Below are 24,731 nucleotides of genomic sequence, written 5' to 3' on the forward strand. Positions count from 1 at the left end.
GGACGAATGCATTAATTAATGGTTACTATTAATTCTGCTAAATCAGGTAAAACCTTATAAATTTTGTATAGATGGTCTGCATTTATATAGCGCTTTTAACAGATCTATGGCCATCCAAAGCACTGTACACGATGCCTCACATTCATCTATTCACTCACACACCAACGGCGGTGTCAGCCATGCAAGGCGCCATCCAGCTCGTCTGGAGCAGCTGGGGTTAGGTGTCTTGCTCAAGGACACCGCGACACTTGGTCCGGTGGAGCCGGGGATCGAAGCACCAACCTTCCGGTTTGTAGACAACCTACATGAACCACTGCCGTAATTATACTTTATATTCCCTTTGAGCTAAATCTAGGAATTCCCATAGTGTTCTTCTGTGTTCAATGGTGTTTTAAATAACATTTCCCTTTCTTCCCAATGAATCACTACAGTTGAGCACTTGTATTTTGTTCTTAAAGCAGTTTAGAAGTTAAACTTATCATCCATGTTCAGAAAATAACTCTGCAAGAAAATTGTAATTTTAGTTTTAAACAGAGATGGTGATAGAGAGGCAAAAGTGAAAGATTGCAGCTTTTAACTCTGCTTCGGTGTTACTTTAGTTTCACCACTTTGTAAGATTGGGACAATATATACACCCAGCAGTGTTCATTTAACTCTGGAGATTTTGCTGTGTAGACGTCACAGGCGGGCATTGAATCTCTTGGGATAGCCAAAGCTGTGAAGAATCCCATGGATCCTGGGTTTCAGGGAAAAGAAGGCCACATGTGAAAGAGCCTTCGAATTGGGACAGCCTTCGTCATAGCCCGGTGACGTCATTGCCCTTCAAATACGGCCATGGAAGGTAGCGGTCCCTAAATTGGATGCACCCTACACTGAAAAAAATATTAATTCAATTTACTCCATTTTTTAAGGTACGTTGTTGCATTCAATTTATTTAAGCTACATTTAAACAAAGTTTTCTTTTTTTCTATTTTTTTAAATGTAGCTTAAATAAATTGATTGCGACCACTTACCTTAAAAAAAGTAAATTGAATGAATCATTTTTTCGTGTTTCTCCTACTGGTAAGAATCGATTTAGGTATTTTATGATCTCTTCAACCATCTGAAAGTTTTTTAAATAAATAATAACTGTAATGTATTACAGTAATGTGAACTACAATAATGACAGTAATGAATGAAAATAACAATGCAAAATATCTTAATGGTTTTATTGTACTGGGACATTTTATTTAAGTAATCGGCAATTCAAACATTAATTAACTTTAGTGATGTCTTTAAACATATTGTTAGAATTTTTTAGTATAAATCCACCATTGTATATTCAGCATTGTATATTTTGGATTAAACTAATGTCAAACTAAATGTCTGTCTTAGAAATATGTGAATTGAGATTAATTTCGAATTCAGACCCATACATTATGATTTTAGTGGCTTGTATAACATTTTATTTATAGCGGTTTGTACACATAAAATAATACACGGCTGTAGATGAATAATATTAACTGTGAATAACTACTGTACAGCTACCTCTGATTTACAGGACAAAATACAATTATTAAAATATAACATTACAATCAGTTATTTAAAATTACTAATTAGTAAATGAAAGATTTATTATTTCTTTGTTGTTGATTCATCATGTTCAGATTTCTAATATGACAAAATTATTTGTAGACTCTCTGTATCATCTATATTGTTAGATCACACAGTTTCACTGATCCATAAACAACATAAAACCCAGGATAGAGAGGTTTAGTGAATGTGGTGTTGACTCTGTGTATGAGGGTCATTGTGTCAGAGACGCTGTAGAAGGACAGAGATCCTGAACTGTGATCCACATAAACTCCTATTCTAGAAGATCTGAACACTACAGGGAGTTCAGTCTTAATCTTATTGTGCCAGAATGAACAACTGGAGTCACAGCAGCACAAACTCCAGGACTGATCATTAAATCCAAACAAACACTCATCACCTCCCTTCCTGCTGATGCTCTTATATGACACTGATATTAACACTCGACCTCTCCACTCAATCTCCCAGTAACAGCGTCCACACAAACTCTCACTACACAACACCTGATCAGAATGATCAAATCTGTCTGGATGATCAGGATACGGCTGGACTCTTTTAGTGTCAGTAATCACTCTGTTCCTCTCAGACAGACGGAGATATTTATATGCTGTGTTTGGATCTGCAGTGAAGTGATGATAATCTGATGGAGACAAATCAAAAACATCATTTAAATGTAAAATTGTACATTTCAATAATTAAAATAAAACATTAAGTCTTATTTATTTTAGTTTTTGAGGACTGTCAATGAATTAAGAAGTGAACAGAGATCATTTACAGTATAGACAGAATCTAATCTGATTGTTTTACTGTTATATTCATCATAATGTGTGTGTAAAAGGTTTGTGAATGTGTGAACATTGTTAAAGTCTCTCTGTTCTGTAGTTCTACACTTTAAAATATATTTTGTTATCATTTAATTTAAGTGTAGAGAATTTTTGTTTATAGAAAAACATTATGGCTTATGAAATTTAAATATTTAAGGTGCAATTTGTAAGATATTTGCAGTAAAATCTCCAAAAACCACTAGGCCAGTGTTATATATTTTGTCCAGCTGATTACTATCAATATCTGTAATGTTTTCTACTACTTGTAAATCGTGAGAAAATTTCCATTAAAAACATTGTTACGGGGCAGTGCAGTCTCCTGTCAATGACGTTAATATCCATGTGACCCTTTGTCACCGCCTTTACTGACGTAAACCACATGACCACACTGGTCGAGCTCGAAAAAATAAAATGGCGGCCAAGGAAGCGGCTGGAGTGAATTTAGTGAAAATAAACGTATATTTTCACTTTTTAAGCATTTTAATTTCATTTCTAGCGAGAAATTAGTATTGTAGTTTTCAAATATGTGATTAGTTATCACAAAGGCGCTCTCTGTTTATATTTCAAACACGCTGCTTTTGAAGTGCGTCGGAAAGCCTTTCTCTGAGCAGCCTTCAGGCCTCCGAGTCCGAAGTCATGTCCTCATGAGGCAGCGAGGCCACAAGTCCTCACTGCCTTGAGTTTTCGGACGCAGCCAGTGTTGTGGACAAATGCGGAACTATGCGCTTGCTTATGAACTTATTGATATCTCTGTACCGTCTGCCGCTGGTTGTGTCAGCTCCTGTAAGCGTACGGTCCAACCAAACGACCCAAGAAGAGTTTGGAACAAACGAGGGAGGATCAATTTGGTGTTGCATTATCTGAATAGAGAGAGCTTCACGACAACATTATGTGAAAAATCATTGTAGATTGTAAATTGAAAACTTAATTCTGTGCTTTGTTTACCATCGAATTTGGACTAATACTGTAATATCAATATGACTAACAATTTCGTTTTGAACATCACATATAAACTTACATAATGAAATAAACGATGTCATCAAACGCAACATTTATAAGACTTGATTACTTTATCCATCAACGTGATTTCTGGTTCTCGTCTGATTGATGGCTAAAGTTAAAGACTACAAATCCCATAATTCCACGCTGCTTCAGAGCGTCAGTAAACAACATCATTGTTTTTGTTTGATCTGGCGCCATCTTTCGGCGCATAAATACAAATTGTATCTTTAAATGAGAAACTTGATTTATGAACTGCTATTTGATCTCACAGTTATGTTTCATTGTGGACGAGCACAGTTATTTATTTTCTGTTTATTCTGCACATTCAGTTTGATTCATGAGTATCATTATAGAGGAGTTTAAAATGACTGAAATGAAGATTATCACTGTTCATGTCTTTATCAGCATCAGTGTGTTTATTTGTTGTTTGTTGAGACTCACATTTTAGGAACTGCTCCCTGGTCTCAGGTTCAGGTGCTTTATATTTATCATATATCTTCTCTATCTCTTCTCTACAGAAATCCTCCAGTTTCTCTCTCAGATGAGAGACAGATTTTCCTACATCATCAAAAGAGATGAGAGAGCTGACAATGATGCTGAGTGAGTCTGTAGATCCAGGAGGAACAGAGAGAGACTGGAAACTCTACACAAACACAAACATAAACTCATGACACTGAAACATTTCATAGAAAATATCATCTGAGTAAAACATGCTCTTCACTTCCTAAAGATCACTGATCTCTGTTACCTGGAGGAAATGGATGTGATCATCTGTGTGTGAAAGCTGCTCCAGCTCAGCGTCTCTCCTCCTCAGATCATCAATCTCCTGCTCCAGTCGCTTCAAGAGTCCTTCAGCTTCACTCACTACAGTCTTTTCCTGATCTCTGATCAGCTGTGTCACCTCAGATCGTCTTCTCTCAATGGATGTGATCAGTTGAGTAAAGATCCTCTCAGTGTCGTCCACTGCTGTCTGTGCAGAGCGCTGTTAGGACACACAGAGAGAGGAGCATTAGAATCAGCAGCATTCATTCAGCTCTTACTGGTACATCACACAGTCTGTTACACACAGTGAACTTCAGTGAAAGTCATCCAGCACTGAACTCCTCACTGACTGATTGGATGAGAGTCTTAACTGAGTCTGAAACAGATCTGAAACAGCAGACAGCAGTTGTTCTTCTGATCAAAACTCACCTTATGAGTCTCCACAACATCTCTCAGCTCCTGAAGCTTCTTCTGACTCTCCTGGATTCTCTGATGATATTTTCTCTGCGTCTCCTTCAGTTCTTTCTGTTGCATGTGGAAATAATAATTAAACAGAATAAATGTACATTATAGTGTTTTTTTTACAAGTTAAACCCTGGGCGATACAGTAGGTCTAAAATGGCATCTTCACAATGTCCTTAACTTTATAAATCAAAGGAATGTGATGTATGTGTTACATTAAGATATAAAGATGTTTAGTAATGTAGCTTTGATGTCATTATAATGAAACATTTATCACAGTTCACATCTCTTACCTGTTTCTCAGTCCTCTCTGCTGCAGCTGATACAGTTTTATGTTCATTGTGCTTCCCCACCATACACAGATAACAAATACAGAGCTGATCAGTTTTACAGTAAATCTCTAAAAGTTTCTCATGTTGAGGGCAGATCATCTGCTGAAGTCGTCCAGTGGCGTCTATCAGGTTGTGTCTCTTGCCTTTGAATAAATTCTCATGTTGTTCAAGATGATTTTGACAGTAAGAGTTCAGACACACCAGACAGGACTTGATAGCTTTGTGTTTTCTCTCAGTACAGACGTCACACTTCACATCTCCAGCTTCAGCATAACTGTGATCAGGACGATCAGCTTGTAGTTTAGTGGTCTTCAGTTTCTCCACCACTTCAGCCAGCATGGTGTTTTTATTTAAATCAGGTCTTGTATTGAAGGTCTGTCTGCATTGAGGGCAGCTGTAGTTTCTCTTCTGATCATCTTGATTCCAGCAGTTTGTAATACAGCTCATACAGTAACTGTGTCCACAGGGAATGGTCACTGGATCCTTCAGTAAATCCAGACAGATTGAACAGATGAACTGATCCTGAACCATTGAAATACTGGCTTCTGCCATTTCACTGTATGTTCACAAAGAAAGAAAGACGAAACACACAACAGCCCATCAGTTTCAGTTTCTCTGACTTCAAGTATTTCCTGGTTGTGTTTATGAAACGTGTGCAAACAGGCGTGTCAGTCATATAATAAACAAGTCCACTAGATGTCAGTCTCATACAGAAAGTTTGAAAAACAGTATGAAAATGCTCTGCCTTGATGTATGAATGTAAGAAAACAATGACAGATTTTTCATTTTTGTGTGAAATAATTCCTTACAGTTAATAGGAGATCAAATTCCTTTGATGTGTGCCAAACCGCCCGTTAGTGATGGTCGTTTTCGAAGCACTGCTTCATGAGGCTTCGAAACATTTACAAATTTTTTGTTTCGAATCAGTGGTTCGGAGCTTGTTTCAAACTGGCCCAAGTCACGTGATTTTAGCAAACGAGGCTTCATTACGTCATAACTGTTTCGAAACGTTTCGAAAATCCGATGGTTCACCACGAGTTGATCACATGACCATGCAGTCTAATATGTTTAGGTGAACTCGGGTCAGTTTTATTATGAAAGTTCATAAAACATTTATCCTTCTGACTAATAACACTGCCATTTTGTCTACTTTTTGTCTATAGACAGATTTAATTACAAAAATGTGCATAATTCAAAGGGTAGTTCGTTTTAATAATTTGTTTGCCCTAAATTAAAATAAAAACACATAATAGACTTTTAACTATGTCTTACTTAAGTTAAATAATTTTTTTAACATATTTTAATACAAATCTTGCTATTATTTTGTTAAAAAAAGTGTAAAATGTTTGGGCATATCTGCTTTTACACTATTTTGACCAGCAGGGGTCGCCAGCGTGAGTGGTGTTTCGAACTGCGGCTGCGTCCGAAAACTGTAAATTGCTGCCTTCTGAGGCAGCTTTCCAAGGCAGCAAGGCATCAAGGCATGTCCGAATTCAATGTTTGGTTTACTTCCTGTCTCCTGAGATACCTATGCGTGGACGTACATTAAGAATGTGATTGGTCGAGTCCGGTCGAGTTCGAAAAAATAAAATGGCGGCCAAGGACGCGACTGGACCACCAATTTAGTGTAAATAAAGGTATATTTTCACTTTTTACACCTTTTAATTGCATTTCTAGCGAGAAATTAGTATTGCAGTTTTCAAATATGTGATTAGTTATCACAAAGGCGCTCTCTGTTTAAATTTCAAACACGCTGCCTTAGAAGTGTGTCCGAAAGTCTTTCTCTGAGCTACCTTCATGCCTCCGAAGTCATTTCCTCATGAGGCAGCGAGGCAACGAGTCACTGCCTTGAGTTTTCGGACGCAGCATGCTTCGGAAAACTGAATCAATTTTCGAAGCAATTGGTTCAATTGATTCGAAGCTTCGAAAAGCTTCATTTCTCCCATCACTACAGTGCTGGCTCAAAGAAACTTTATGAGCGAGTAGTGACTTGGGCCCATAGATATGTATAAAGGCTAGATGGCTCAAGGCGGAGTCAGCTGTGTCGTCACTTGGCGGCCATCTTAGGTCAGTCCTGCCAGTGCTGCTCCCTGCTGCTGTGGACGGAAGGTGAGTGACATACGCCAACTAAAATGCTCGTAACTTGCTGAATTCTTGACGGATTTACAAACGGTTTGGTGTATTAAAAACCTTATTAACGTGGCTATGATTTGTGCTAATAAACTCCGTGGCTATAATTTTTCACAAGTATGCAGTTAAATAGCCGCATCCCTGACGTTTATGACACACCAAGCCGTTTGAAAATCGGTTGAAAATTGAGCAAAATATAGTTATTTCAGCACTACATGCACAATAGACTTTAATGTTATAACTGGACGAGCGGTCCTGTCCTAAGATGGCCGCCATGTGACGTCGTCGGGTCCCATTGGCTCTCAGCGCCGGTAAGCCATCTAGCCTTTATACATATCTATGCTTGGGCCAGTTTGAAACAAGCTCCGAACCAATGATTCGAAACAAAAGATTCGTAAATGTTTCGAAGCCTCATGAAGCAGTGCTTCGAAAACGACCATCACTACGAGCGAGTATTAAAGCCTGATGCCTGTTTTAAACACTGTGCGGGATTGGCTACCTGAAGAGACAGCCGGTAAGTTCTGAAGCTTGTTGCTTGCTATCAAAGAGTATAGAAGCACTTCTATACTCTTTGTTGCTATATGGGTGCATCCCAATTGACCTATGGCTAAACCACGCCCCTAAACGCGATAAGCCAATCAAAGTGCTCTAGCTAATCCAATGTTCTCTGCTTTCACGTCCATTGAAATGCATTGCAGTTAGTCAGTTTTCATTCGTTTTTATATGTTTTTTCTTGTCATTTTGAGTGTAAAATGGTCAAACGGTGGGTACATACAACTCCGACACTAGGTATCCCGAGATCCTGGGTGACGTGGTGTATTTTTTTACTCTTTCCCAAGCCAAATCTCAACCGAAATAAGTGTTTGCTCTGGATTAAGTTATGTGGTACACCACAACACCAACTAAACGTGGATGAATTAAACAAGGATGTCTACATCTGTTCTAAGCTAAGTCAACAACTTATTTGAACGTTATCTTTAACATCTTTAATGTAACGTTAGCCTAACATTCGAAAACATTCTAGCTGCGTTGTACATGTCACTTAGCTTCATTAACGTACTGTAGCATCAAACTAACGGATAGGTAGGGGAGAGTGGGGTAAAGTGAGACATCGGGTAAAGTGAGACACCCCCTGTATCTAGGCAACGGAACACATTTGTGGTCCTATGACCATTTTGTTTTTAAGCCCCTCAAATTTCCCCTTGGCCATGAAGGACAGGACCTCATGCTGCTGTGGTTAACATGTTTTTTTCACAAAAATATATTTTTTGCTTGTAAAAGTAAATTTTCTTGCTGTCAACTTAATCAGCTGTTGTGCCAAAGCAAATTGATTCAGGTAGAAAAACTTATATCACACATGTTTATGAACTACCAACATATAAAACCTTCTGTTGATGCTAGCTGAAGATAAGCCTGAATTTCCAAGAGAGAGAGTTTTTTTTTCCAAAATGTGGTGGTGGGGTAAAGTGAGACAAATGCTGTGGGGTAAAGTGAGACATGAGGCACAAGTTCAGTTTAGTCTAAAACATATTTTAATGTAATATTACATTACATATGTTTTATTTTTAATGTTATAAACATTGCAGAAAAACCATTATGCCTAGTCAATACACCAGGAAGACAGCCTGGGGAAAAACACCCCTTGAGGAGATGGAGAGTGCAGCTGCTTAAGTCAAGGAAGGAAAGAAGTCTCTAATGCTACGTATACACACCAAACGCGAGGCATCGTGGTACTGTGGGTTCACACCAGACACAAGTTCAACAATTTGCGCAAGTAGATTACATACAAAGTCGATGCAAAGACGCAATCAGACACGTCCTCGCATGTGGCGATGCGAATGACGTGATATGGGTGGCGCGTTTGCCACGAAAACACGCTCTATTCGCCGCAAACATGTCTTCGCCCAATTTGAAAATATTCAACTTGAGCAAAAAATTCCATGAATCCAGCGAGTAATCTAGATCAAGTAACGCAATGCCCCGCATTTGGTGTGTACGTAGCATTATTCACTCTAGATTACTCACGGGATTTAACATTGTGTCATGCAAATTTTTCGCTCGAGATAAATATTTTCAACTTGGGCGAAGACATGTTTGAGGTGAATAGTGCGTGTTCGCCCCAGGCGAGGATGCGTCTGATCGTGTCTTTGCATTAACTTTGAAAGTAATCTACTTGCACAAATCGTTGAACTCACGTCTGGTGTGAACCCACAGTAAGGGCAGCTGCAAGGGATAGAAATATTGAAAGATGGTTCTGATTGTCTTTTGCGCTGACCCGCAGACACTAGCTCTAAGGGTCCTTTGTTCTGACCCCCAGACTGCGTTCTAATCTAACTGGTTCTATATGTCATTTGAATGTTAATTAAAAAAATTTGAATTGTCGGAGCCAATGGTGTACAGTGGGCAGCGCTCCGACATGTGGTGCTTTCACACTTTCTGGGAGTTCGATTCCCGGCTCGTGGTCATTTGCCGATCCAATACCCTTCTCTCCTCCCTGTACTTTCCTGTCCTCTCCAAAACTCACTGTTAAATAAAGGCAAAAACTGGCCAAAAAATATAACTTTTGAATTATATTATGTTATATTTGATTTTGGTTCAGAGTTACTGTACTTTCAAGTGTTTAGAAAAATAATGTTCTTAATTGACCAATCCCCTTGATTCTTTTACTAGTCCAACATTAGTTCTGGAATGTGTGGTTGTCAAGCTAGCCGTCAGGCTTTTATCTGTTACAATATGTGCTGTTATGGTAGTTTCAGAGTGTAAAAAGTAAGTGGATCAGTTTACCCCGAGCTGGTTCACTTTACCCCCTTGATTTTTCTGGTCTGTCTAAGTTTACCCCTAAGCTGGGGTAAAGTGAGACACAAGACCACTTTTTTTAAAACAATCATTTTTTCACTGCTCTTCGTCCTGAATACATTCTGGTAATTTCCATAGCTAGGAAACATCCTGAATTAATGGGAAATGTGTAAATTTGACTGATATATCATTTTAGCTCGCTTAGAGGGGAGCAAATGTAAAAAATGTCTCACTTTACCCCATTCTCCCCTACTCTTGGTAACAATGATATAAAGGCTTGTCCTGAAAACGTATGCAACTTAGACCTGTAAGTTACATATTTAATTTGATCATGATGGCAACGAGATGCGATTTATTGCGTTTCCACTGTGACCTGTAAATTCTTGAGTGGAGCTAAAGCTTTTCGTCGACCTTCTCAACAATAAAATGATTAATATAACCCTCCAATGCATAGTTAATTCCGTTTTGGTGACTTTGAGATGATAGTCTTTCTGTCTCCAAAAATCAATTGCCTCCTGTGAAATGTCTCCTCCTCTTTATTTATCCATGAGCACACCTATGGATATGTTAAAGAGGACTATGCAATGATGACTCTTTCTGCTTATGCTGGTTCTAGACGTAGCTCCCTGTGAAGAACGTGAAATCTCCTTTTAAGCTGACCAATCGTTCTTTCAATAATTACTCTAGTTTTTGTTAGAGCAGTGTTGTATCTAGTGATGGGAGAAATGAAGCTTTTCGAAGCTTCGAATCAATTGAACCAATTGCTTTGAAAATTGATTCAGTTTTTCGAAGCAGTTCGAAACCCACACGCTTGCGACCCCTGCTGGTCAAAATAGTGTAAAAGCAGATGTGTCCACACATTTTACACTTTTTTTTACAAAATAATAGCAAGATTTTTATTAAAATATGTTAAAAAAATATTAAACTTAATAAAGACATAGTTAAAAGTGTATTATGTGTTTTTAGTTTTATTTAGGGCAAACAAATGATTAAAACTAACTACCCTTTTAATTATGCACATTTTTGTCATTAAATCTGTCTATAAACAAAAAGTAGACAAAATGGCAGTGTTATTAGTCAGAAGGATACATGTTTCATGAACTTTCATAATAAAACTGACCCGAGTTCACCTAAACATATTACACACTGGTCATGTGATCAACTCCCCCTAGTGGTGAACCATCGGATTTTCGAAACGTTTCGAAACAGTTATGACGTAATGAAGCCTCGTTTGCTAAAATCACGTGACTTGGGCCAGTTTGAAACAAGCTCCGAACCAATGATTCGAAACAAAAGATTCGTAAATGTAAATTAAATTTGCATCTCTTACTGGATTCCTTATAGGTGTCATCAGCCATGAACGAAGAAGAATAGAGTTAACATTTTCTATCTTCACAACTAAAACACTTTGCCATTTTTTCCAGTGCCTACAATGAAGCCGTAAAATGGAGAAAATCTATTTCATGTTCCTAAACTTTTATCTTAAAATATTGCGGTTAGCCATGATATGCCATTTAAAGCCACAAGGGACATGCACACACAGACGCGCACACACACACACACACACACACACACGCACACGCACACGCACACGCACACGCACACGCACACGCACACGCACACGCACACACACACACACACACACACACACACACACACAAATAAAGCGTTAGATCAGTCTTGTGTCAGATGATTACATTTATATGCTTTTTTATAGTGTCAGGTTTTAATAGTTTACACTATAATGTATAAACAAACAATCTCAGATGATTTGATTAGTTTTCTCTCTACATCAATCAATGAACAACTGGTCTTCATAAAACATTGTTGTATTTGCTAAAAGAGAAGAGTAAGTTCAGTGAAGGAACAAATGCCTAACTGAAGGAAACATAAATCACCATAATAGTGACTTTAAATTAACCCATAACAAACACAAACTGGAGATTTAATGTGATACATTTTGTGGTAAATGTTCATATGACTTTGTGATTACATCACGTCTGTAAACAGAAAGAAGATTTGTACATACATTTTGGATATGTAGATGAATAATATTAACTGTGAATAACTACTGTACAGCTACCTCTGTTTGACAGGACAAAATACAATTATTAAAATATAACATTACAATCAGTTATTTAATATTACTTATCAGTAAATGAAAGACTTATTATTTCTTTGTTGTTGATTCATCATGTTCAGACTTCTAATATGACAAAATTATCTGTAGACTCTCTGTATCATCTATATTGTTATATCACACAGTTTCACTGATCCATAAACAACATAAAACCCAGGATATAGAGGTTTAGTGAATGTGGTGTTGACTCTGTGGATGAGGATCATTGTGTCAGAGACGCTGTAGAAGGACAGAGATCCTGAACTGTGATCCACATAAACTCCTATTCTAGAAGATCTGAACACTACAGGGAGTTCAGTCTTAATCTTATTGTGTATGAATGAACAACTGAAGTCACAGCAGCACAAACTCCAGGACTGATCATTATATCCAAACAAACACTCATCACCTCCTCCCTTCCTGCTGATGCTCTTATATGACACTGATATATAAACCAAACCACTAAACTCAACCTCCCAGTAACAGCGTCCACTAAAACTCTCACTAAACAACACCTGAAGACAATAACCATCAAATCTGTCTGGATGATCAGCATACTGCTCTGTGTCTGGGAAAGTGTCAGTAATCACTCTGTTCTCCTCAGACAGACGGAGATATTTATTTGCTGTGTTTGGATCTGCAGTGAAGTGATAATAATCTGATGAAGACAAATCAAAAACATCATTTAAATGTAAAATTGTACATTTCAATAATTAAAATAAAACTTTGAAGGATCCTACCTTAGATCCTCACGTGCAGAATGTTTTTATTATTGTGTTTTTTTATGTTTTATCATTTATTTACATAATCATCATAATCATTTTATAATCATTAGTTATTATCCATTTAATTATTGTTTGATTATTTTATATTATTTTATCATTATCAATTTCATTATTATCATTTTTATTATTACATTATTGTTTATTAATTCATTTATTCATTATTGTTTTTATTCATTTATTCATTATTATATTTCTGTATTTTATTATATCATTCATTAATTCATTGTATTTCTATATTTTATATGTCTCTTGGTGGTTCAGTTTCACATTTGGGAAGTTTCATAGAGCTGTTCTGTCTGTGTGTAAACAAGATAGATAAAGAGAATGTTTATGAAAGCCCAAGGTCTAAGGGATGATGCAGCTGAGCAAATTTGGATATAACAAGGGCATGCTGTATTCCTGGGTAGACGGGGGTAGACGGGGGTGGACGAGGTTTGAACATTGAGACATATGCAACTGAAACTAACTGTCCATCAATAAAACTCTGTTCTATTTTATCATCTAAAACCTCCGTCTCACGACTCTGTTTACGACTCTGTTTATGCTCTCTTCTAGCAACAATTGATCAGCCTTGTATCTGACAGATACTTTAACAAAGTAAACTTATATTTTCTGACGTGATCTGGTGTCCGGGGCTGGATCGTTATATTTTTTCTGTGGTGTGGAGACCAGATCTAACAGTTTTGGCGTAGTCGGCAGGATAGAATAACAAGTTTTGTTGTCTCTATCCGAACGAGGAGTCGGGATTTTGTCTCGCACATCCAGATGTAAATGTTTCCAGACCACTGGCTTCTGACTCCAAGCCGCGAGTGACGATGGGGTAACTCTCTGGCTGGTCCGGTGTTCTCTCCTGACTCATCCACTTAAGCAAAATAAAAAGTGAGTGTGTTCTGTTCTGACATTTTGGAAAATTCAGTACGTACTGTGTTTGGTAGCTTGTCTACTGGTCAGATTATATTACTTTGATAATGGAGCAGTCAGAGACTGAAATCAAGCTAGATGATATAATTAAAAAGCTAAAACAACAGCTGAAAGAGTGCTTTAAGATCAAACAAGAGGAAAAAGAAAAATTCAGTTGCTAAATATAACATCAAATATAATATAACATCAAAAGTACGTTGGGCGGTCTTTAGGTTACAAAGACAAAAGTAAAGACGTATCTAAAGAGTTAAAATAAACATGTGTAAAATTCAAAAAAATGATAACCCAAGAATCGAAGCGTATCCCTTGGATTTTTGTCACTTTGTCTAAATGTAGAAATTGAAAAGTGAAAATGTAAAATCAAGACAAACATAACAGAGATTAAAGAAGTTATGGAGGGAATGCTGAAGGGGTTATAAGATAGATATTCAAAAGTTAAAAGCTCTGTTTGAAAATAAACAAAAATCTAAAATGGCTTATGTTTAAGTTACAATTCTTTGTTGAGCAAATTACGTCGGTTTTACCAGATTTTAAATGCATGCGACACTGGTAGTGACATCAAAACAACCAGTTTCAGATTTTGACACAGACAATGATGTTTGTAAAAAGGGTAAATCATGTCCTTCGTGAGTTCAGATGAGTATTGTATTTTGGTTTTGCTACTTCTATGCTGTGCTTGACAATGAAGATCTGCCTTTGCAAATGCCAGTTAATATACCATGATATACATGATATATGCCATTTAATTCTATAATGTTTAAGGAAGTTGCTTTTCGAAATTTGCCATGTATAAACATAACAGTTAAGGGACAGGATTATAAGTTTGTGGTTGAATCTTCCAAATTAGTGTTAAGATTACAGCTGCTATCCAATGTCTGATGAAAGGACTATTTCAAAATTTTTAATGGGTAAAATAAAGGTAAAGTGTTTCAACTCTCATTTTGTTAACTAAATAAAATATGCTCAGTAAATTTATGTTCAGATACGAATAGTGTGTGTGAAAGACAGTGTGTTGTTTTTCCATAGAGTTGAGGGCTCAAAGTAAGTGTATGAAGGTTAGAGTAAGTGGAGTAAGTGGAGTAAGTTTATGATGGTCAAAGGAAGTAGGGAATGTTAAATCCATGATCAGTTTTAACTGTTTGGAAGCTCTGAAAGAGATTAATTTTCTTTATTGGTCAGAGACGGGTTCAACATAGTTTCAGTCAATCTGTCATGAGCAGACAGAAAAAGTTTGAAGAAGTTCTTGGTGAAACTTTGAGTAGTGAACATTTAACTGACGATAGAGCTAAAATAGATGTTTGGATAAATCCTTTAGGTTTGGTTTGATGTAGGAAGATACAACAGTAAGTAGTTTGGAATGAATTTGCAAGTTGTAAATGAAAGATAAATGAAAGTGTTGAAAATCACTGAACGTTTGTATGAGCGAAGGAGGGGGTTTGAGAGGCGCTGTATCTGTTCTTCCAGCGATTGCTGAAGCAAAAAACAAAACAACGATAAGCTTTTCTCTTCTCTCTTTAAAGCTTTGAGAGAGAGAGAGTGCTTATGTGTGGCCTACTCTATATGTTAGGGTCCATATTTTAAATACATATTTTATTTTTTCATTGATAAGAAGCAGAGATAACAATCTTTCCATCTGATTTTCTTACAGAAGTTTCTTTAACATCAGAAACTAAACTATTCATGCAACAAGAAAAGTTTGACTTTTCTCAGAGAAACTCGGTGTTATGGCCTAGCAGCAGCTTTGCTGTGCGGTACGCAGCTGTGAATTCTGTGTGCGTCATGATGGCCTATCGAGATAACTTGAGTTTTATTTTGATATTCTCTGTGTTAAGTTTTTTTGGTTTAAGTATAATTTAAGTTTAATCACCTGTCGAGAATAGGGGAAATGAGATGTGTGAGTGAGTGTCACGTGTCATTTATGTTGCTTAACCCTTTTCCAACAAGCATATTTTAAACAGGGGTTCGTAACATAAATGTGAACTCATGATATTTAGATCTTCCTCTCATTTTTCAGTTTGTCCCACATGTAGTCACTGTTGCAATTTAGTAGTGACGTAATTCAGCCATTACATGGTTTGGATGTGTTGATTAATTTGAATTCAGATTTGCAATTCAGAAATTGAAATGTAATATGGCAGTTATGGGTCATGGAGACTCACAGTTGATTATAGAGTAGCATAGCAAACCAATACATTGATAAGATAAGACATCTTGTGGCTGACTCATCAACGATTTAAGGTTGATTAAACCGGAACACAAATGGTTTACAGGTTTTGATATGACTAATGGATTTTGGTCTGTACCTATTGTAAAAGAAATTCCATCATTATTTGCTTTTACAATTTAAGGTCCACCTGATATCAGCAGTCTTTGCAAAACATTTAAGACTTTTAAGACATTTAAGACATCAAAGACATTTGAAAGATTTTGGTTTAACATCAGTCATCATTCAATATATTGATGATATTTTGATTTGTTCAGAAGACAAAAACTGAACATGAGAAAGACGTCAGGCTGTTTGATTTCTTGTACAATAAAGAAGTAACAGAAGTAATCTTTGACCCAAATTCAAAGTGTATCGCAGGGTAAAAGACGAAAAAACACCTAGTCACTGTGAGGCAATTAAAAAAAACAAACAAAAAAAACATCTATTAACAACTATTCAAGAGCTGAGATTTCTTCTTTTTTTGGGTTTATGTAATTACAGTCATAACTGGATTAAAGGGTATGCAGAAAAATCACAACCCTTAAACAATTTGTTAAAAGGTCATCCAAAGGCCCAAGACTCAGTTAACTAGACTCCTGAAGTTAACATAACTTTTGATGGATTGAAAGAAGCCTTATGCGAAGCTCCTGCACTTGGCATGATTAATCGCAGAAAGTCTTTTACATTGTATGTAAACTAACAAAGGGTTATATGACATCTGTTTTAATACAAGAAGATAGAAATAAGCCTGTACTGTATGTGTATTATTCACAATAACTTGACTTTGTTTTACAAAGCTGGGGCCTTGTTTACGAGCAATTCAGGTAGTGTATTTGGCCTTGCTTGGTCAAAAAGATAATCATTATCTGCCATATTCTGTTTATGCTTTATTATCTCTTTAGAGAGAGCTGCTCGTATGACATTGAAGAAGGCACACCATCAAATCCAGCTAAATTACTTGGTCTGTCTGAAGCAATTCCAAACAGCCATGATTGTGACTGTATAGATATTATACAAATATTAAGTGTTCTTAGACAATTTGCCACTTAAAAATTCCAATTTGATTGTTACAATGATGTGTATCTTTTGTGGACAAAAGGGAAATGAAATGCAAAATCACAAAAACATGTGAACTGGCTAGTAACAAAACTAACATTTATATTTTAATATTTTGTTATGCCTGTGGAGCTGTGCATAAATCTCGAGCAGGTTGGCAGCAGAGAGGTTTCCTGAGATGTCCCGGGAACAGGTTGTGGTAAAAGCCCACCTGAAGGGAGTTTCTAGTGAGATTAAAGGGAATACCTTGCTGACCAGGCAGCTACGGTTGCCAGCCGCATGAACGGCATGCAGAGGAACTCTTACTGCTCAGAAGTGTCATCTATGGTGACAAACAGCTCACAGACATAGCTGAGAAGATGATTTTCAAATTCAATGCTCCAGAAAGGAGAAATGAGAATGATTTGAAAATAGTTGCAAATTGGCAAATGATGATATTTGGAGATTTTAACATTAAATCAAAAGTATTTTCCTTATTTGGTCACACAGATACACAGTGTCTGACGCTTAGGAGTTTTTCAAATGTGTTCACATTTTAAGGCAAATTGGTGGGCGAGGGGTTTTAGGAAACATGCAAAAGAAATTGTTTGCGGATGCGTAACTTGTCAAAACCACAATTTGGCACTCCCAAATTCTATCAGTTGTAAGCAGAACACTTCAGGGCTGTTTTGGTGAATTGCAGAGTGACTTTATAACCTTACCTAAGTGCGAGGGTTGTCAAGATATTACAATTATAACTGATAATTTTCTCGTTTGGTGTAAAGGTTTTCCTCACAAAGAAAGGCTTTGCTGCCTTTATGGCTAATATGCTGGTTCGAAACATCATTCCAGATGAAATGAAACATTATTGATTCTGATCAGGGTAAATACTTTACTGGTCAGGTATGTCAGGAAGTCTGTAGGCTTTTGAGGATTCAATGGCATAGCTGCCATGAACTTCAGACCTTGCAGAAGTAAACTTGTATTTAATGTCAGATTCTCTTTTTACATTTTGTATGGCTTTAACTGAAGCAGTACAAGAAAGCAAAATCAGGTTCAGGATGCTGTTAATATTGTGCCAGGGCAAATAATTTTTAAAAATTTACAACACTCAGGCCTAAAACCAAGATGGGACGATCCTTATGCGGTCCTACTAGGTACCCCTTCAGCAATAAAATTCAGCGAATAAAATTCAACAGTAAAACTCAGCAGTGAAGTTGCTAGGTAAACCTAGATGCAAAATTAGCTTATACTCCCCAAATCTTAGACAGACGAAATGCTGTGGGATGGAGTAGTGCATGAGAAGAACCTTGTTTTTTTTAGGACGAGGGGGTCACCCTCATGTTGAAGATAGGGGGGTGGGGGGCAAATGTTTAGCTCCTCCAGAACCAGCCTAGTCGTCTGAGGGTGTCTATAGCTTCTATGGGAGTCAAAGCTAGTTATTTACTAGCAATAGTCAAAATTAGTTGTTTCCTAGCAATAGTCAAAACAAGATATTTCCTAACAAATCTGTTTATACAAAGTTGTTTTTTGGCCATGGAGCTCTCTTGTTTTCCTTTCTTTTGTTTTTATGTTTTTGCAGAGATATATGTCGGCGGCCTTCAAGAAAATCGCTGAAAAATAAAGCCTTATCATGTTTACGAGTCTTCTTGGTGCCAACCTCCAGCAGACAGCAGTTGGAACTCCGCTGTACTTTGAGATTCTGCCGGAAGGACGGACTGGCGAGACTTCGTGGATCCCGGTTGATTCCATGAACAGAGACATTCTGAGTTTCAAGAATCACAACTGACATGGTTGCAAGTGTTGTCTTCATGACATGACACAGAGTCAGAGATGTATTAGATGCGATGTGTGTTTCACATCTGTTCAGAATGATTCATGGATTCAGTCTAACTGTATGCACTCAGTATTTGGCTATTAATTAACATATGTACCGGGGTTTTGTTTTGAAATTTAAGCCAATAGGCTGTTATACAAGATCCAGATTAAAACCAGGTAAATGGGTCATTTTTAATTATGACGCTGAAGTGTATGAGCCAAATTAACACGATTATGTTATTTGCTGTGTTGATTTCTATTCTGATTCACAATTCAGATCCATTATTCCATTCATGGTTAAGAAATCACAGTAATCTTAATTCGGCAGTAACTCTAGCTCATACATACGCTAAGATGCCTAATATTTCCAATTGTTGGGTGTTAATCTTTTCTTCAAAAATCTACATCTGTATGTACGTCCATTACCGCTGTCTGATTTGATCTCCATCATTGAACAAAGTAACATGGGTAACATTTGTAAAATTCTTATTGATTTGATAATCGACATCTCTATTCCATCTTTAAACACTCTGAGTGGTATTACACCAGTTGATGGTTTACACAGTTGATGGTTTTGGTATCAAAGTTGCAACCTTACCAGACAATTTGTTTATCTTACTATGCCCTATTGCTGAGAAGAGATGCTGAAAATGGCTGAAATTGTTAAAGTTGGAAATGGCCATAGCATAGGCATTTAGGGATGGTAAAGAGTATATTTTCATGATTTTTTGGGGGATTCTAATTGTACCAAATCACAAGGCGAAGTTGGTGTCAAGTGTATTATTATTGAACCACTGATAATGTTAAATCCTTACAGATGTGTTTTTAAGGTTGTCGATTATTCATGGAAAAGCAGTCTGCTGTTCACAAGCAGTGTTTGCCACTACAAAAAGTTATCTTATCGAAGTAATACTTAGTATTTGCCTGCGTACAACAGTACTGAATCAAACCATCTATTTGCTATAAATGTAAAATTTAAAGGGAATTCTTTCTGATATTGAAGGAAACGGGTTAAACATTATAAACTAGAAATGTATTTCCAGTTTTCCAGATGTGACAAAGCTCTTCTGATAATGACAAATGAAACACTATTTGCTCCTAATGGTACACACTTCGTTTGTGGTAAAAAAGCTTATCCATTACTTCCTAAGGGCTGAGAGGTAACCTGTTACTTGTACCTTTATCAGCGATGCGAGTAGTGTCAGAGGATTATGCACTTAATCATAAGACATACTTAACGTTTGATTTCTGATACTGAGAAATGTTTAGGAAGTTTCCATTCGGAGAAGTAACTGATTTACAAAACGAAAGTACACGCATTAAATGAAGCATTCGAAGCTACAGCGAACGTCACTTTCATTTCTATTGCTAATATTTCGGACGAAGTAAATGCAATTAGAAAAGTTGTTTTGCGAAATCAAATGGCACTTGACATGCTGTTGGCTTCTCAGGGGGAACATGTAATTGTAATTGCGACCGAATGTTATGTTGCCTATACATTCCGAAGATTCTGGGAAAGTGGTTGATAATCTGGCTAAAGTTTTGCACAAACGAATAGCTAAGCTAAATAAAAACCATAGTCTTCTCTCATCTGACTGGTTTACATCAATATTAGAACCACTTTGAAATCATTTAAAAACCACCTTTGGTAGTCGCAATTTCAAAAGTGTTTGTCATCTTGCTCTTGTACATTGTCATAAGAGTGTTGATTTGTCTTATTAGACACTTGACTGTGACAGGTCCATCAAGGCCATTATTCAGTATAAGACATACTCCCTCAACCGACGCTGGTACGCGGAAACACAGAAATGACCTGTTCTTTTAAGAGCATGTAGAAGGGAAAAGTAAGGACTGGCCATCCAAGCTTTTTAAAGCTGTGTTTTGATAAAGATTATGAAAGTTTGCTTGCTATAATCATTTAATTTTGTCTTATATGATTAAGAGGGGGGAGTGAAGGATCCTACCTTAGATCCTCACGTGCAGAATGTTTTTATTATTGTGTTTTTTTATGTTTTATCATTTATTTACATAATCATCATAATCATTTTATAATCATTAGTTATTATCCATTTAATTATTGTTTGATTATTTTATATTATTTTATCATTATCAATTTCATTATTATCATTTTTATTATTACATTATTGTTTATTAATTCATTTATTCATTATTGTTTTTATTCATTTATTCATTATTATATTTCTGTATTTTATTATATCATTCATTAATTCATTGTATTTCTATATTTTATATGTCTCTTGGTGGTTCAGTTTCACATTTGGGAAGTTTCATAGAGCTGTTCTGTCTGTGTGTAAACAAGATAGATAAAGAGAATGTTTATGAAAGCCCAAGGTCTAAGGGATGATGCAGCTGAGCAAATTTGGATATAACAAGGGCATGCTGTATTCCTGGGTAGACGGGGGTAGACGGGGGTGGACGAGGTTTGAACATTGAGACATATGCAACTGAAACTAACTGTCCATCAATAAAACTCTGTTCTATTTTATCATCTAAAACCTCCGTCTCACGACTCTGTTTACGACTCTGTTTATGCTCTCTTCTAGCAACAATTGATCAGCCTTGTATCTGACAGATACTTTAACAAAGTAAACTTATATTTTCTGACGTGATCTGGTGTCCGGGGCTGGATCGTTATATTTTTTCTGTGGTGTGGAGACCAGATCTAACAACTTCAAGTCTTATTTATTTTAGTTTTTGAGGACTGTCAATGTGTTAAGAAGTGAACAGAGATCATTTACAGTATAGAGAGAATCTAATCTGATTGTTTTATTGTTATATTCATCATAATGTGTGTGTAAAAGGTTTGTGAATGTGTGAACATTGTCAAAGTCCCTCTGTTCTGTAGTTGTACACTTTAAAATATGTTTTGTCAACATTTTATTTAAGTGTGGATCATTTTTGTTTATAGAAAAACATAATGGCTTTTGAAATGTAAATATTAAATGAGAAACTTGATTTATGAACTGCTATTTGATCTCACAGTTCATTGTGGGCGAGCACAGTTATTTATTTTCTGTTTATTCTGCACATTCAGTTTGATTCATGAGTATCATTATAGAGAAGTTTAAAATGACTGAAATGAAGATTATCACTGTTCATGTCTTTATCAGCATCAGTGTGTTTATTTGTTGTTTATTGAGACTCACATTTTAGGAACTGCTCCCTGGTCTCAGGTTCAGGTGCTTTACTTTGATCAAATATCTTCTCTATCTCTTCTCTACAGAAATCCTCCAGTTTCTCTCTCAGATGAGACACAGATTTTCCTACATCATCAAAAGAGATGAGAGAGCTGACAGTGATGCTGAGTGAGTCTGTAGATCCAGGAGGAACAGAGAGAGACTGAAAACTCTACACAAACACAAACATAAACTCATGACACTGAAACATATCATCTGAGTAAAACATGCTCTTCACTTCCTAAAGATCACTGATCTCTGTTACCTGGAGGAAATGGATGTGATCATCTGTGTGTGAAAGCTGCTCCAGCTCAGCGTCTCTCCTCCTCAGATCATCAATCTCCTGCTCCAGTCGCTTCAAGAGTCCTTCAGCTTCACTCACTGCAGTCTTTTCCTGATCTCTGATCAGCTGTGTCACCTCAGATCGTCTTCTCTCAATGGATGTGATCAGTTGAGTAAAGATCCTCTCAGTGTCGTCCACTGCTGTCTGTGCAGAGCGCTGTTAGGACACACAGAGAGAGGAGCATTAGAATCAGCAGCATTCATTCAGCTCTTACTGGTACATCACACAGTCTGTTACACACAGTGAACTTCAGTGAAAGTCATCCAGCACTGAACTCCTCACTGACTGATTGGATGAGAGTCTTAACTGAGTCTGAAACAGATCTGAAACAGCAGACAGCAGTTGTTCTTCTGATCAAAACTCACCTTATGAGTCTCCACAACATCTCTCAGCTCCTGAAGCTTCTTCTGACTCTCCTGAATTCTCTGATTGTATTTTCTCTGCGTCTCCTTCAGTTCTTTCTGTTGGATGTGGAAATGATAATTAAATAGATAAAGTGATTTTTTACCAGTTAAACTCAGATCTGATTACATTATCACATCTCTTACCTGTTTCTCAGTCCTCTCTGCTGCAGCTGATACAGTTTTATGTTCATTGTGTTCATCCACCATACACAGATAACATATACAGAGCTGATCAGTTTTACAGTAAATCTCTAAAAGTTTCTCATGTTGAGGGCAGATCATCTGCTGAAGTCGTCCAGTGACGTCTATCACTTTGTGTCTCTTTCCTTTGAATAAATTCTCATGTTGTTCAAGATGATTTTGACAGTAAGAGTTCAGACACACCAGACAGGACTTGACAGCTTTGTGTTTTCTCTCAGTACAGACGTCACACTTCACATCTCCAGCTTCAGCATAACTGTGATCAGGACGAGCAGCTTGTAGTTTTGTCTTCTTCAGCATCTCCACCACTTCAGTCAGCATGGTGTTTTTATTTAAATCAGGTCTTGTATTGAAGGTCTGTCTGCATTGAGGGCAGCTGTAGTTTCTCTTCTGAACATCTTGATTCCAGCAGTTTGTAATACAGCTCATACAGTAACTGTGTCCACAGGGAATGGTCACTGGATCCTTCAGTAAATCCAGACAGATTGAACAGATGAACTGATCCTGAACCATTGAAATACTGGCTTCTGCCATTTCACTGTATGTTCACACAGAAAGAAAGACGAAACACACAACAGCCCATCAGTTTCAGTTTCTCTGACTTCAAGTATTTCCTGGTTGTGTTTATGAAACGTGTGCAAACAGGCGTGTCAGTCATATAATAAACAAGTCCACTAGATGTCAGTCTCATACAGAAAGTTTGAAAAACAGTATGAAAATGCTCTGCCTTGATGTATGAATGGAAGAAAACAAAGACAGATTTTTCATTTTTGGGTTAAATAATTCCTTACAGTTAATAGCAGATCAAATCCCTATGATGTGTGCCAAACCGCCCGTCACCCCACCATTCCTCATTAGACATCAGGTGCAACTAATTTGAAATCTGTCGCGCGCACCTGGACCAGATAACGCAATGTACCGTTGCTATTGCTTGTGTTTGCACCTGACCTGACGTGACGGCGGACTGCAGTGCTGGCTCAAATAAACTTTATGAGCGAGTAGTATTAAAGCCTGATGCCTATTTTAAACACTGTGTGGGATTGGCTACCTGACAGCCGGTAAGTCAAGCTTGAAGCGGGTGCATCAATTGACCTATGGCTAAACCACGCCCCTAAACGCGATGAGCCAATCACAGTGCGCTAGCTAACCCAATGTTCTCTGCTTTCACGTCCATTGAAATGCATTGCAGTTAGTCAGTTTTCATTCGTTTTTAATATGTTTTTTCTTGTCATTTTGAGTTTAAAATGGTCAAACGGTGTGTATGGTTACATACAACTCCGACACTAGGTATCCCGAGATGCTGGGTGACGTGGTGTATTTTTTTACTCTTTCCCAAGCCAAATCTCAACCGAAATAAGTGTTTGCTCTGGATTAAGTGTGGTAAACCACAACCCCAACTAAACGTGGATAAATTAAACAAGGATGTCTACATCTGTTCTAAGCTAAGTCAACAATTTGAACGTTATTTTTAACATCTCTAATGTAACGTTAGCCTAACATTCGAAAACTTTCTAGCTGCGTTGTTAAGGTGACCAGACGTCGCCGTTTTCTGGGGACAGTCCCGTTTTTTGGTGTTCTGTCCCCGACTGAAGCTGTCCCCGGAAATTTCCTCGTTTTACAGCATGTCCAAAACAACCAGCAAATACACTGAAAAACCCGCTCAACACAGCGTTTGTAGTACCAGACCGGAGCAATCATGTAATCCAGACCGGAGCAATCATGTAATGATTATTTTCACCAGCAGAGGGGGCTACTTATTACTTGCGCACGCCACTGATTTAGCGAAGAAGAATTTACAACGAGACACATGAGAAAGCATTAT

At 37.2% G+C, this 24,731-nt stretch overlaps 1 protein-coding gene across 3 annotated transcripts; it reads right to left on the reverse strand.

Annotated features, from left to right (window-relative positions):
- Nucleotides 1-1,029: 1,029 nt before the first annotated feature.
- On the reverse strand, nucleotides 1,030-24,322 carry LOC141362431 (tripartite motif-containing protein 16-like). Of its 3 annotated transcripts, none has more exons than XM_073864491.1 (5): nucleotides 4,916-5,982; nucleotides 4,590-4,685; nucleotides 4,147-4,380; nucleotides 3,840-4,041; nucleotides 1,030-2,212 (listed from the first exon to the last, which is right to left on the reverse strand). In XM_073864491.1, the coding sequence occupies exons 1-5, from the start codon at nucleotides 5,504-5,506 to the stop codon at nucleotides 1,689-1,691; spliced, it is 1,647 nt and encodes a 548-aa protein (XP_073720592.1). In that variant the 5' UTR covers nucleotides 5,507-5,982; the 3' UTR covers nucleotides 1,030-1,688. The 3 variants fall into 3 exon arrangements, with proteins under 3 accessions (XP_073720592.1, XP_073720593.1, XP_073720594.1); XM_073864492.1 differs by lacking the exons at nucleotides 3,840-4,041; nucleotides 4,147-4,380; nucleotides 4,590-4,685; nucleotides 4,916-5,982 and adding exons at nucleotides 21,932-22,133; nucleotides 22,227-22,460; nucleotides 22,670-22,765; nucleotides 22,853-24,295 and having other exon boundaries at nucleotides 1,036-2,212; XM_073864493.1 differs by lacking the exons at nucleotides 1,030-2,212; nucleotides 3,840-4,041; nucleotides 4,147-4,380; nucleotides 4,590-4,685; nucleotides 4,916-5,982 and adding exons at nucleotides 11,600-12,657; nucleotides 21,932-22,133; nucleotides 22,227-22,460; nucleotides 22,670-22,765; nucleotides 22,853-24,322.
- Between the last annotated feature and the right edge of the window lie 409 nt (nucleotides 24,323-24,731).

Source organism: Misgurnus anguillicaudatus, unplaced genomic scaffold, assembly GCF_027580225.2.
Source record: "Misgurnus anguillicaudatus unplaced genomic scaffold, ASM2758022v2 HiC_scaffold_26, whole genome shotgun sequence".
Classification (NCBI taxonomy): domain Eukaryota; kingdom Metazoa; phylum Chordata; class Actinopteri; order Cypriniformes; family Cobitidae; genus Misgurnus; species Misgurnus anguillicaudatus.